The following is a 15,220-nucleotide window of genomic DNA, read 5'->3' on the forward strand; positions in this document are numbered from 1 at the left end:
GAAGCAAGGCCTTTGCTTGTCATTAATGATGTGCACAGAATGGACAGTCCTGATTGTTCTTTGATGCTTCCTTTTTTTCTAGAATTCATGCCTTAATGAGAAGTGATAGAAACAAGCAGCTTGGCCCTGCTGCCTTGGCTGGACTCCACATAACACATGACAGCCCTGAGCAGCCCTGGCGGCACCTGTCAGAACCGAACAAGCACATGAGAACAGTCAAGCCTGATTCCCAAGAATCTGTTTTACCTTGACATCTGAAAATGTATTACACCTAGAATTATTTTACAGGGTGTGTGTTCAGGGCATATGTGTGCACGTTCTGCAACTGAAGTGTTCTATAAATATCGGATATGGGTTGTACAAAAAACCACCACGTACATAGTGTACTTAATTCCATTTAGTAATGTTTTCAATTTGTGTCTGACCTCTGGCAACAGAGATGGAATTTTCTCAACATGAATAAAGAAGTATGCTAAGCTATCTTAAACACAATTTTCACTCAAAATCCCAGAAATATATTAGAGCTTAGTGATCATCAGCTGCTGGCCCAGAACTTTCAGATGAGGGCACTGAGGCCCAGAAAGGTAAAGTGTCTTTCCCAAGATCATGCAGGAAATTAATAATGGTGCCCAGATGAGACCCAGGTCTCCTAACTCCCAGGCCATTATTCTTTGCTTCTTCTTCACGTACTGTATGTTTCTTCTTCCAACAATTCAAAGGCAACCCTGGTTCCATTAATAAGCGGATGCTTCCATTTTGGTATCCAATAAAAATCCAAAACCAACTGCTCTACCCTTTCCTTTCTGACTCTATAAGACATCTGTCTATTTTTCCAAGAAGGAAAATATGAGACCATAACTCACAAACAAGGAAGTAGCTGTATTTGGTTATCACGAGCATTTTCCCAGTGGCTTGGAGGGATAATGGGAACCCAAGTCTGAGCACGCAGCAGTAGCTCTCACAATGGCACAACTAAGTTCATTTCCCTGACAAAGACGTGTTGACCTTCCAGTTAGTCTTTCCATGTGCAGCTCCTTCTAGCTTGCATGACAGAGACCAAAACGTAAACCCTAATCCTGTTTTCCACTGAGAAAGCAGAATGGACCGAGGAGTTCAGGCGTCAAAACAGCCCTCACAGGGGCCAAAGAATGGAATCAAAGGAACCCAGGAACCCAGATGGAGGGTCTGGAAAAGATGGCCTGAGGGGTCCTGCTGAAGGGGAGTGAGGAGGCTGAGCTGGGCTGTAAATGCTCTGTGCCTGGTACAGCCTGGTCTGTGCAGGCTGAAAGGATGGTAAGCAGCTCACTCCGGGATGAGGGCTGTATTAGCAGTAATTGATGGCCAGGCTTTTTAATGGAGCTTATCTCTTCACAGCAACAGATGTCAGGTTCTAATAAATAACATGTTCTCTCTGACCTACGCAATTTGGAGAGGATGCCTGGATGTCAGGCAGATCTGGATTCCTCCCCATCTCTGTTGCTCTCTCTTCTGAAAGGAAAAACAAACCAAATCCCTTGAAGATACTTGTCAAAATGATTCTCTTTGAGAGTTCAAGGATCCAATAAATTCCATGTTACTTATTTGCTTTATTTTTCTCTTCACAGCTTCTGTATTTCTAAACCTAGGAGGGATGGGTGAGCTTGCCCACGCAGGAGCCAGGTGTGTGGGTGAGTTGGAGGGCTTTGGTGACCGCGGCCATCCTCAATTCCTTGGTGGGCTCACCCTTACTGGTTCCTTTCCTGTCCTCTCAGGGTACTTGGATCACCCAAGCTACGCCAGCCTGGGCCTGGAAAATTCCCTCTTCTCTCCTCAGGGGAGTTCAGCTAAGATGAGGTTGGGATTTTTTAAAGGGAACTATTCTGAGGAAACTCAAGGTGAAACAAAAGACAAAACAAAACCCATGAATCATAGCAGATGTTGGGCTCCCAGGTGCTGTTGCTAAGGTCCGACCCAGAGGGGCCCCTGCGGCAGAGCTTTCTGGGAGCTCAACCCTGCCTGCTCTGCCTTCCTCAGTGCTCTCCCTGCTGCCAATGACCCTTCCTGCCCTAAGTGGCCCACTTCTACAACTGCTCCTCCTTGCAGAGGGGCTGTGGGGGTGAGCAATCACAGCTGGCCACAGTTCTTACCTTCCTGGTCATCCCCCTACCCTTGGGTGCCAGATGGGAGTTCCAGAAATACAGACACAAAGGGGAGGAACAGGGCTGAGTGGAGGGGAGTAGTGGTCCAGGGAGAGGGAGAGGGTTGCAAAATCCCCACCAGGGTTCTCTCTAACACTGAGCGGTGTCTGGATACCTGGTTCCAAAGCCGGCTCAGCCGGGACTCCCTCTGGCCAGTTTACCAAGCACAGGGACTGCCTGACTCCACCGCTAAATCTCAGCAGAAACACAGCATCATTTGAGCTGGCTTAAGGAGCTACCGATGGGGGAGCGAAGAAGTGAGTGATTAATTTCTGGGGAAACAAACACATAAACAGGCTCACATTATAACCACTTATACTTCAGGAACACCTCTCCCCCAGCCCTGCCTTAGCCCCCAAGACTTCTCGGGCCTCAGGGCCCCTGTGACCGTGCAGTGAAGGACCCTCTTAGAACTGGGATTTCTACCGTTCCCTGGCATCCCAGGGGTCCAGAGGGGGTTCAGAGGTCACAGTAAGGCATGAGGATGGGGAGCAAATCAGGTGGGGACATTTAACACCTTCTCTTGAATCAAGGAGAGGAGATAATATTTTTATCTGTCTTATTTAAAGGACTAATGCATGAGACTGGATTGAAGCATTTGGCAGCTAATGAGAAGTTTGACGAAAACTGTGCCTTTGGGAATACTAAGGTATCAACAATGGAAAATAATTGATACAGTCCAAAATGTACCTTTTTTTTTAATTCTTGAAAGAGAATGTTATTCTGCAAAGACAACTGGATGACAAATAATAAAAGTATTCATGGTGAAGAGTAACATATGGGAAATTATGGATTGCTTTCAGAGCATTTAGATTGGTTTCTTTTTTTTTTTTTTGTGAGGAAGATCAGCCCTGAGCTAACATCCATGCCAATCCTCCTCTTTTTTTGCTGAGGAAGACTGGCTCTGAGCTAACATCTATTGCCAATCCTCCTCCTTTTTTTTTTCCCCAAAGCCCCAGTAGATAGTTGTATGTCATAGCTGCACACCCCTCTAGCCGCTGTATGTGGGACGCGGCCTCAGCATGGCTGGAGAAGCAGTGCGTTGGTGCGCGCCTGGATCCGAACCCGGTCTGCCAGTAGCGGAGCCTGCGCACTTAACCGCTAAGCCACAGGGCCGGCCCTAGATTGGTTTCTAAATAAAAAAATAACATCTCTTTCTGACCTGGAGGCAATAAGGGAAACAACAAATGGTTTTAGGAGGTTCATGATGAATTACGCCCATGGGTTGACTGAGAAGCTATTTTTTGAAATATTTTTTAGTAATTCCATTTATATAATGGATTTAATGTGTGACAAGCCATTGCAGTAGGTAGTTTTGGGGTTAAATTCTATTCTAAGAACCTACTTAGGCTTCTAGGATCAACCTGATACTTTATACAATGAAACTCAAGGAAAACTCACTCCATATATTCATAGATTTATCAGACTAGAAAGGATTATAAGAAATCCTTTGATTCATTCTTCTAGATAGACCTAAAGCTATGTATAAGATACCAAAGTAGGTAATGAATGGGTTCAGTTTTTTTTTTTTTAAGTGATAGCTGGTTTTACGTAGATTAAACAACTGAAGGATGGATTTTTCCACTTTTCAAACTGGTTGTGCTGGCACCAAGTAGACACAACCACAGGGGAAAGCAGCCATGAATAGGGCAGCCTAGAACTTAAGAATCTCTGCCAAGTCACTGAGGCTGGGGAACTGTTTACGGGGGTGCATGTGAAGATAGCAATGCTGACTCTGCTATCTTTTAATTAAAAATCTTTTTTTTTCCGCAGGGATGATGATGCTGATAGTTAACATATACTGAATGGTCACCATGTGCCAGACTCTATGCCAGACAATTCACCTACATAACCATGCAGTAGGCAGAATTATAAGATGGCCCCCAAGATTCCTCATCCCCTGGTGTACACCTCCTGTATAATCCCCAGGACTGTGAAAATGATGGATTTCTTTCCTATAATTGGCTTATATGACATGGAACAGCTGACTTTAAGAAAGGGAGATTGGGGCTGGCCCCGTGGCTTAGTGGTTAAGTGTGTGCGCTCAGCTACTGGCGGCCTGGGTTCAGATCCCGGGCGCGCACTGACACACCGCTTGTCCAGCCATGCTGAGGCGGTGTCCCACATACAGCAACTAGAAGGATGTGCAACTATGACATACAACTATCTACTGGGGCTTTGGGGAGAAAAAGGGAAAAAAAGGAGGAGGATTGGCAATAGATGTTAGCTCAGGGCTGGTCTTCCTCAGCAAAAAGCAGACTGGCATGGATGTTAGCTCAGGGCTGATCTTCTTCACAAAAAAAAAAAAAAGGGAGATTAACTGGTAGGCCTGACATAAGCAAATGAACCCTTTAAATCTGGGTCTAGAGGTCAGCGACACAGAAGTCAGAGATGGGAAACATGAGAAGGATTTGATGCACCGCTGCTGAGTTGACAATGGAGGGGACCACGTGGCAGGGAATGGCTGCCAGCTGATAGTCAGTAAGGAAACAGGCATCTCAGTCCTATAACCACACGGAACTGAACTCTGCTGAACGAACAATCTGAATGAACTTAGAAGAGGCCACTCGCCTCATCTGAGATAGCAGCCCCAGCCAACACCTTGATTTTAGTTGTTTGGGACCCTGAACAGAGAACTCAGGCATGTTGTCCCAGACTCCTGATCCACAGAAACTATGAGATAGTAATTTGTGCTGTTTTAAGCTGTTAAGTTTGTGGTAATTTGTTAATCAACAATAGAAAACAATACACTCCAGTTGATACTCATAATAACTCTAGAAACTAGCTTCACCATTTTATAGATAAGGACACAGACTCAGGGAGATTATGAATTTGCCTAAAGTCACACAGCTTGTGAGCTGCAGAGACAGGTTTAAGCCCAGCTCTGTCATGACCAGGGTCAGTGCTCTTAACTGCCACATGCATTTCCTCTCTGTATTTATGTTACTGAACTGCCAGGCCTCTGAGGAGGGAGGCTTGAAAAAGTGGTAAAGAGAATGGGTAACTCCATCTGTCTACCTGGGTGTGGATGTGCAAAAAAGGTCAGAGGCCCTGTGTTGAGCCCTGACTGCACTAGAAGTTAGCTGTGTGCCCTTAGGTAAGTCACTTAAGCACTCTGAACCTCAGTTTCTTTATCTGCATGAAAGGCAGTGAGGATTTCTGCACTGCACCCCTTGCAGGGCTACAGTGATGATCCCATGAAGTGTGTGAGGGTGCACTGCAAATGGTGAAGTCACAGGGCAGGCAGAGGTACGTTTTTGCTATGCAGGTGTAGCTTTCTTTTCTTGATGACTGTGAGTCTCAGCGTCCTCTACATATAGGTTGGATAGGGTCTCTGATGGCTTGTTCCAAGGAAGATACTTAAAAATAAGTGTTTTTTTTGGCAAGGAATTGATTCTCCATTACCTTTATTTGTAAATTACAGAATAAAATAAAATGTAATTTTTCTTTCTTTTCTTAAATTCTTTAAAAGTCAACTGATTGTTAAAAGCAAAAGTAATAACAATGTATTGTGAGATTCATAAGATATGTAGAAGTGAAACATATAAGTATAAGAGCACAAAGGATAGTAGAAAGTATAAAGAGAATTACACTGTTTTAGGTTTTTACATTATACTTTAAGTGTCATAACATTAATTCATGGTAGACTATGATAAGTTAAGGATGTATTTTAGTGTACTAATAACTAAAATATGATACAAAGAGCTATAGCTAAAAAGCCAACAGAAGAGAGAATGGTGTACTAAAAAATACTCAAATCAAAAGGAAGATTTGGAAGGGAAGAACAAAGGAATAAAAAATAAATAAACAAATAGGGGAAATTAAACAACAAATAGTAAGATGGTAGACTTAAATTCAATCAGCTCATTAATTATATGAAATGTAAATGAACCAAATACTCCAATTAAGAGGTAGAGATTATCAGACTAGATTTAAAGAAAACTAACCTACAACAGGTTTCCTTGAAATACAGACACACATAGGATGAAAGAAAAAGGATGAAAACAGATATACCATACAAACAATAAGCATAAGAAATCTGGTGCAACTATATTAATATAGACAAAGTAGACTTCAAGTCAAGGAGTATTACCAGAAATAGAGAGAGTTATTTCATAATGATAGAATGCCAATTTATCAAGAAGACATAACAATTCTAAATATATATGTACCTAAATAACAAAACTTTAAAATACAAAAAGCAAACATTGATAGAACTACAAGGAGAAATAGACAAACCTAAAATCATAGGTGGAAATTTTAACCCCTCCTTTCAGTAACTGTTATAATACACACACACATTGTAAGGATACAGAAGATTAGAATACCATTAACAAGCAATTTGACTTAATATGTATATAGAATACTATACATCAAAACTGCAGGACATGCATTCTTTTTACTTACCAAGATAGACCATATGTTGGGCCATAAAACAAATCTCAAGTGATTTCAAAGATTAAAATCACACAATTATGATCTCCAACCAAAACAGAATTAAATTAGAAATCAATAACAATAATATATCTAGAAAAATCCCCAAACACTTGAACTTCAAGCAGCACAACTATTAAAAAAAAACCCATAGTTCAAAAACAAATCACAAGGGAAATTAGAAAATATTTCTAACAAAATGACAATGAAAAACAACATATCAAAATTTGTGGGATGCAGCTAAAGCAAATCTTAGCGAGAAATTTGTAGCTTTAAAGGCTTATATTAAAAAAGAAGAAAGAATTAAAATCAATAACCTAAGCTTCCACTCTAAGAAGCTTGAAAAAGAAAAATAAATTAAACTGAAAATAAGTAGAAGGAAATAATAAAGATAAAAGCATAAACTAATAAAATAGAAAACAAACCCTGGATAAAATCCACAAGGTTAAAAGTTGCTTCTTTGAAAAGATTAGTAAAATTGATAAACCCCTAGCTAGACTATTTTAAAAAAAAAAGGGAGAGGAAAAAAATACAAATTTTCACTAGAAGGAATGAAAGAGGTTACATCACTATGGCTCTTACAGACGTTAAAAGGAAAATGAGGGAATATTAGGAAACAACCTTATACCAATCAATTCAACAACTTGGACGTGATGGATAAATTCCTTTAAAAAAAACCCACAACTTGCTAAAACTAACATAAGAAGAAATTTTAAAAATCTGAATATCCTTATATTTAGTAAAGACATTGAATTTCTTCCCACAAATAAAACTCTATCAAATATTTAGGAAAAAAATAGTGACAAACCTACACAAACTCTTTCAGAAAACAGAGGAGGAAGGAAAACTTGCCAATTCATTTAGAAAGCCAGCATAGTGCTGTTAACAAAATCTGACAAGGACAACATAAGAAAAAAATTTCAGACTAATATCACTCATGAACATAGACATAAAAATCTTAACACAATTTTAGCAAATCAAATCTAATAATATAAAAAAGGATAAAATATGACTGAGAAGGGTTTATTTATCCCTGGAATGCAAGGTTGGTCCAACATTCAAAAACTAATTAATGTAATTCACTGCTTTAATAGAATAGAGCAAAACTATAGGATCATGTCAATAGAAGCAGAAAAAGCATTCTACCGAATTTAACCCCCATTCATGATAATAACTCTTAGCAAAGTAGGAATGTAAGGGAATTTCTTCAATCTGATAAAGACATCTATATAAAATCTAATGCTAATATCAACCTTAACGTGGAAATAAAAGGCTAGATGTCTGCTCTTACCACTTGCGTACAACATTGTACTTAAGATCCCAATCAGTGCAAGTAGCTAAGAAAAAGAAATTAAAAAACATAAAGATTATAAAGATTGGAAACAAAGATATACAGCTGTTAATAGATGATATGACAGTTTCTGTAAAAAATTCTAAGAAATCTACAAAAAAGCTACTAGAACTTAGTAGTAATAGTGAATTTAGCAATGTCATAGGACACTAGGTCAATACTCAAAAATCATTTGTATTCCTATATCCTAGCAACAACTGGAAAATAAAATCTAAAAAGCTATCATTTACAATAAAAGCAAAAACATAAAAAATATGCAAGACTTCTACACTAAAATCTCAAAATATTTCTGAGAGAAAATAAAGAAGACCTAAATAAAACCATGTTCACTGATTGGAAGATTCAATATTGTTAAAATGTCAATTCTTCCCTTGTTGATCTACTGATGCAATGCCATCCCAATCAAAATCTCGGCAGGCTTTTTTTTTTTTTTTGAGGGGGAGTTGGGGCTGGAATTGGCAAACTGATTCTAAAATTTATATAGAAATGCAAAGGATCTAAAATAGCCAAAACAATCTTTAAAAAGAACAAAATTGGAGAATTTACATTTTCTGATTTTAAGAAATATTGGTATTGGTATACAGATAGAAAAATAGATCCAAGGAAGAGAATAGAGTATCCAGAAATAGACCCACACATATATGGTCAATTTATTTTGACAAAAGCATGAAGTTAATTCAACAGGGAAAGACAAGTTTTTTCAACAAATGTTGCTGGTACCTGGATATATATAAACAAAAAATTAACTTTAGCCTCTATCTAATACCATACACAAAAATTAATCTGAGATGGATCATAGACCTAAATATCAAACCAAAACCAAAGCTTCTAGAAAAAAAAATAGGAGAATCTCTTCATGACCTTGTGGTAGGCAAATAATTATGAGGATACAAAAAGCACTAACATAAAAAGAAAACATTGATAAAAATAGATTTCATTAAAAATAAAAATTTTCTGCTCATCAAAAGACACCATTAAGAAAATGAAAAGGCAAGCTACAGATCGGGAGAAAATATTTGTAATATATGACCAGTATATAAAGAACTCTTAAAACTCAATAATAAAGACCAACAACCCAATTAAAAATAGGCTAAATTTGAACAGACACTTTGCAAAAGAAGATATACCAATAAGCACATGAAAAGATGCTCAACATCATTAATCATCAGGAAGTCAAAATTAAAAACACAATGAGGTATCACTTCATCCCCTCTAGAATAGCTAAAATTAAAAAGACTGATGATACCAAGTGTGGGAGAGGATATGGAACATCTAAAACCCCGTATATTGCCTGTGGGAGTGTAAACTGGTATAACGACCTGGGAAAAAGTTTGTCAGTTTCTTATAAAGTTAATCATACGCATACTCCCACTCCCAGGTATTTACCCACAGAATTGAAAACATATGGCTATAAAAAGGCTTATATAAGAATGTTCATAGCAGCTCTATTCATAAAATCCCCAACTGGGAACAACCAAATATACATATACAGATGAATGGATTAATAAATTACGGTATATTCATATAATAAACTATTACTCAGCGGTAAAAGAGGAATGCTATAACAGATAAATCTAAAATAATTGTGTTGAACACAAAATAGTACAATCTGTATTACTCCATTTATAAGAAGTATCTAAAAGAGGGAAAACTAAGACAAGGTGATAGAAATCAAACAGCAGTTGTCTTGGGGGTGAGGAGACTAATTGGAAAGGGGGAGAAGGTAACTTTGTCAAAACTCCATTCAAAGATACATTTAAATCTGTCCACTTCAATGTATGTAAATTACATTGTATATAAATTACACTGCAATAAATATCTTTAAAAAGATATGCAAAGCCCCTGCCTTCAAAGAACTCACAATTTGATTAAGGAAATGAGACATAAACAAAGATGTGAAAAATCAAAGAACAACACGAAAGAGATTTCAAAGCAGCATATGACCAACAGTCAACCGAGATTAGGAAGAGGGGAAAGAGCTGCCTGAAAGTCAGCACGGATGGGGAAAACCATAAAGAAGAATGTTGAAGGATGAAGAGATTTGAAGGGGCAGAAAGAGGGCAGGAGGAAAGGGGTGAGCAAAGGCACTGTGGGACAAAGCAGAAACTAAACCCAAGGGTCTTACACAAGTCCACTCAGTGACTGACCCTTCATATCAAGCCCATCCAGTAGGCAGGGGTACAGACTTGTTTTACAGGAAGTTCACAGCCCTGCCCAAGGCCACAGAGCTTACAGGATTAGAACTTGCGATAGGAACTGGGGCATGCATAACCCAAAAGCCTGTGCTCACCCAATAGAGAGTATTTCACTTGTGAGGACAGAATTTGCTGGATGGCCAAGAGTAAGAAGCACATGTGGTAGGAAAAGCCCTGGTCAGGGCCAGAAACAGTCCTTTCTCAGTTCAGATGTTTAGAATTTTGCTCTACAGGAGGGAATAAACAGCTGACTCCACTCAAAGGGCTCTACTGCTGTTCATAAACCGTGAGAGTGTTTATGTCATGGGTAGAGCTCTCCAAGTGAATTATAGCCTTTTACGCACTGTGTACATACAATATTTTCACGGGACAAAGAAACAGGGCGTGTAAGGAATGCTGCAGTTGACCTTTCTCTCTTTCTATCCTTTCTCTCCAACCTTCTGCACCAATCTCGTCTACTGCAGGCCAGCTCTCTGGTTGTGTTTATCCATTACCTGGCCTTCTGACACAGCCCAGGGAAGTTACTCAGTTCAATTTAAGAAGGGAGCTTTTAAACTATTTCTTCTTCCTAGTATGCACTGCTGGCTTTCTCTTTTATTACATTTAAAATGGATCCATCCTCACTACAGTGGAAAGCAGATTTTTTTAACGTTACTTCAGATGTTTTCTTTAGACTGGTGTTAACATAAAGCAAATGTCTCTTGCAACTCTGAACCAATTTGTTAAGATAAACAGGCTTCACTTACAATATTCCTATACTGAAATCATAGGCTTGTGGTCTGCAACTCCTTAAAGACTCAATTCATACATGCTAAAATGTCTACTTAAGAAACACATGCGCGCACACGCACGCGCGCGCGCGCGCACACACACACACACACACATACAAGATAGCTTTGCCATGGAAACCACAAAGACATGTCTGGTTCAGACTCCATAGCACATACCACAAATAACAGCCCATCTTCTGAGGGCAGATCCTATGTATACACAGGGAAAGCCCAGAAAATTAAACAACTGCAATATCTTGAACATAAAACTTACTTTATCATCCCTTTTTTCAAGTCTATTTCAAGATATGTAAGTCTTAATCATTGTTATTAGTTATATTTGCATATGTTTGTGTTTTTTCCTTAAATAGAATTTCAGACTTGGGCATCATAGATAACAAGGGAGACAGGGCACACTGAAGTTTCAGATAACAACAGCTCTGGATTCCACATATGAATCTGGGGAGGCCTGGATTTCTAGAGAAAGCCCCTCTGTCATTATTTAAAAGAGCCCCAATCCTGCTACAAGTGAAGGTCTTGTACTACAGAAAGAATAGGAGATGCTAGGAGGCACCTGGGAGGGAAAGACGTCTCAGGGAGGAGGGGGCAAGAGCAAGAAGTCCTACTAATCAAGAGTATTCTAGGTCTGGAAGGCCAGGTTTTGTTAGCAGGTACTTTAAAACTGGCAGAAGTTTGAAATGATAAAGGCTTTGATCTCTCCTGCTAGGCTATAAATTCCATGAAGACATGGACAATTTCTAATTTGTTTATCATTGTATCCCCAGTGTGGAGCACATTGCCTGGAACATGGTAGATGCTCAATAAATACTAGATGAACAAATGAAGAGGATGCTTAATATTCTTCGTTTGTGTGATTCTTTGGATCTGATCATTTTTCAGCTGGGATCACAGGTGTGAGAATATGGCTGTTCAGAGCGATAAAATAATAACCACCTGCCACTCTAATTATGAGTTATTTTTGGAAACTATGATTTTAATCCACTGTTGCTTCAATCTAGGAAGCCATGGTTCATGAAGACTAGTGTTCCAGATATTAAAGTCTTACCTATACCATATGACTGGTGAAAGCTTTCTACACATAGTTATAACTCTAAATTCCAAACTGTAGCTAACTTCAACTTCTGTCAGATTCCCAATCTACTTTCATAGAGATTTTAACAGTTCTAATCTATTTGTGTAGCCATTTATTCAATCAAGGAAGACACAGGCCCTACCTTGGACAATGGCTGCAGAGATACAAAGATGTTTATAATTCACTCTGTTCCTTCAAAGACATTACAGTTCCATATGAAAAACTAGGTACTGGATCCATGTATTGACTACTAAGCATAAATTCTATTTGTTTACTGTCAGATGAAATTTTCCATTTAAAAAAATATGAAAAATATAAAAGTAGCTGCCAACATTTTCATCATCAACACCATTTATCCACAACGCCAATTCCTATCTAGTATTTCTTCTCTAATCTAAATAGAGAGGCAGATTTCAGATAAATCCTGTAACTCATTTAAAAAAAAATCAATCTACTTGATGAGGCTAGATCAGGGGTTGGCAAACGTTTTCTGTAACGGGCCAAATAGCAAACCTTTTTGGCTTTGCAGGCCATATGTGGTCTGTTGCAACTACTCACTTTGCCATTGTAGCATGAAAACAGCCATAGAAAATAAGTAAAGAAATTGGCATGGCTGTGTTTCAATAAAACTTTATTTACAAAAACAGGCACACGGCAAGATTTAGCCTGCGGCCAGTAGCTTGCCAACCCCTGGACTAGATAAACAAAATGTTCCTATTTGTAGGAAATAACAATAGATTCACTTACTTTGCTCTTTTGGCCATTTCATTTCCATCCCATCTGGGGCTGTATGGATAATTTTTTTGGGCCTGGGAATAAAGCTGTCCACTGTTGGTAAAGTGATAGACGGACTGGAATGTGAGAGTCGGCTGGTCTCGAGGGAAAAACAGTGGCAGGTCAACTGCAAGGAAAGAAGAGAGGAAAAGAAAGTTAGGTCTTAAATGCATCTTACAACACATTTTTTGGGCTAAATCTGAATGTTGGGTACAAGACTCTATTTGAACCACAAATACTGGTTGAGGCTTAGGTAAAAAGTATGGAGAGAGGCAACAAGAAACACGAGATGCCTCCCCTGCCTTCAAGGAGTTTACAATCTAGATAGAGAGGCAAATCACACATAAATGAAAATTAAACCAATATTAGGCATAATGTATAGATGCTGAAGGAATGCTATGAAATGGCTACAGAGGCTGGGTACCCTATCCATCTGAACTTCCCCTATGGCACTTACTTTGTCCAGTATTCCATGGAGGAGTTAGTTACATGCCTGTTTTAAGTCTCCGTTATAGCATCAACTCTAGACAGGTTAGGCAGTGTCTTCCTCACCTAGAATTTGATGGAAGAGGTGGGATGGAGGCTGCCTTAAAGAATGGATTTGGAAAGGGGCTTAAGAGGGCAGGTGATAATCTTTCTATTTTATAGGATATGGCAACTGGACCACCAGAAAAGATAAAGTTATTGCTTAACTTTCAATCAAGCAGTGAATTTTGATATTGGGTAGTTTTACATTTTTCCACATGTGTTACCACATACATCTCCTAAACCAGTAGGAGCTCCCTAATGGAATGCAACAGGGATTAAATACTCGTTACAGTATAGACTGATTCTAATATTTGCTGTTAAGTATTATGTGCTCTATCTGTTCATTTTGTGGTTCTTGAATTCAAATTTTTAAAAACAAAATGACTTCCTGTTTTAAGTTGAGGCAAATCATTATTAAAAACACAGACTGTTTCAACAGCACATTCCTCAAGGTATATACCGTATATTGGTGTGAATGTTATCCACGTCTAGAACAAAGAACAGGCACATTAATATATAAAAAATAATAAGAAAAATGTGTATAGAACTTTCTAGCTTTACAGAATACTTTTACATACTTTATCTAATTTGATACTTATAACTCTGTAAAGCAGACGTTATTTTTGCCATCTGCATTTAACAACGAACAAACTTGAGACTCCAAGAGGTTTATTAACTTGCTCTTGCCATAGCTAGGCAGAGGCAGGACTCAAATCCAGTCCATGATTTAAATCCCAAGCTCCTTCTACTGGGCCATCCTGCCTCCTGCTCTGATGGATACTGGTCTAACCTGCTCACAACACACTCACTATGTCAAACTACAATTTAGTAAGCTCAGGTCTCTACTGTGAAGAATGTACGAGGTTCATCTCTTTGGCTACATGAGACAAGTATATGGAAAAAAAAAAACCATACTAGATAGTTATGCATCTATCACCATGCCAGTTCAGGGTGACATTTGACTTGGACTAGGCCCTCTAAGCACCCAAAATGATTTCTTGAAGGAAAAGTTAGGTTTGTAGCAAACTTTAAAAAAACAACAAGACACAAAAACTTGTCCAGTTGGTAGGCCTCTTAGCCCTCCGAGTGTATCTGACTCTGACTCAGTGCTGCAGGGGGTTTCTACATATGAATCACAACACCACCAAAGAAAAGTGGCAAGACTTTGAATGTCCACTCTTTAGTCACATTTTCCAAGTGCCTCAATGCAGTTTCAATACACGACTATTTGTGCCAAAACAGAGATTCAGTAATATATAGGAACAATACAAAATATGAAAAACAGACTGACTCAAATTATAAACAATTCAATTCAGAAAACCCTTTTGAATCCCTTCATATTACAAAGCATGATCTATAACTTCTTCAGTCATTTTGGATAAATATTGCTTTCTAAAATTAAGTTTATATCTTTTCTGATTACTCATTTCATTTCCTCCGATTTATTTTAGAAAAAAAGTCTATTCACATATACTTTAATTTGACTTTGATTATGTTTATATTATATATAAATTCCCAAATATAAAATGAGATTCAGATTAACCCCCAAGGCAATCACCAATAGGGTGATTGATGAAAAGTATTTACCATGTAAGTTTCCCTTCAAAAAAGCAATAATTTTAAATAATAGAATTCAATGGCAAAAATTTACAAATTTAAAGTAAGTACAGTCACCATTCAGTAGCAAAGTAATACAGATAATACCACAGGCTTCATGACTCTCGAGTGACCAGCTTTTCTGGGCTTTGAAATGCATATTTTTTGTTCCTGTTATTTCGTTTTGTAGAAAATGAGTTGCTGGTATTTTGATCAGCTGAAAAATGATCTTCTCACCTAGTTCTGAACCATCCACTCTGGCTCCCTAAATGCCCAATTAAGATCAGAACTAATTCCAAATG

The 15,220-nt window shown here is 38.5% G+C and overlaps 1 protein-coding gene across 2 annotated transcripts in view; it reads right to left on the minus strand.

Moving 5' to 3' along the window:
• BABAM2 (BRISC and BRCA1 A complex member 2) overlaps window positions 1-15,220 on the minus strand; it is a 454,600-nt gene that overhangs the window by 34,576 nt on the left and 404,804 nt on the right. For both annotated transcript variants that reach the window (XM_058551529.1, XM_058551530.1), the window contains exon 11: window positions 12,768-12,921. In XM_058551529.1, coding sequence (XP_058407512.1) covers window positions 12,768-12,921 — 154 coding nt within the window. The remainder of the gene's footprint in view (window positions 1-12,767; window positions 12,922-15,220) is intronic.

The sequence above is a fragment of the Diceros bicornis genome, chromosome 12 (genome assembly GCF_020826845.1).
Source record: "Diceros bicornis minor isolate mBicDic1 chromosome 12, mDicBic1.mat.cur, whole genome shotgun sequence".
NCBI lineage: Eukaryota > Metazoa > Chordata > Mammalia > Perissodactyla > Rhinocerotidae > Diceros > Diceros bicornis.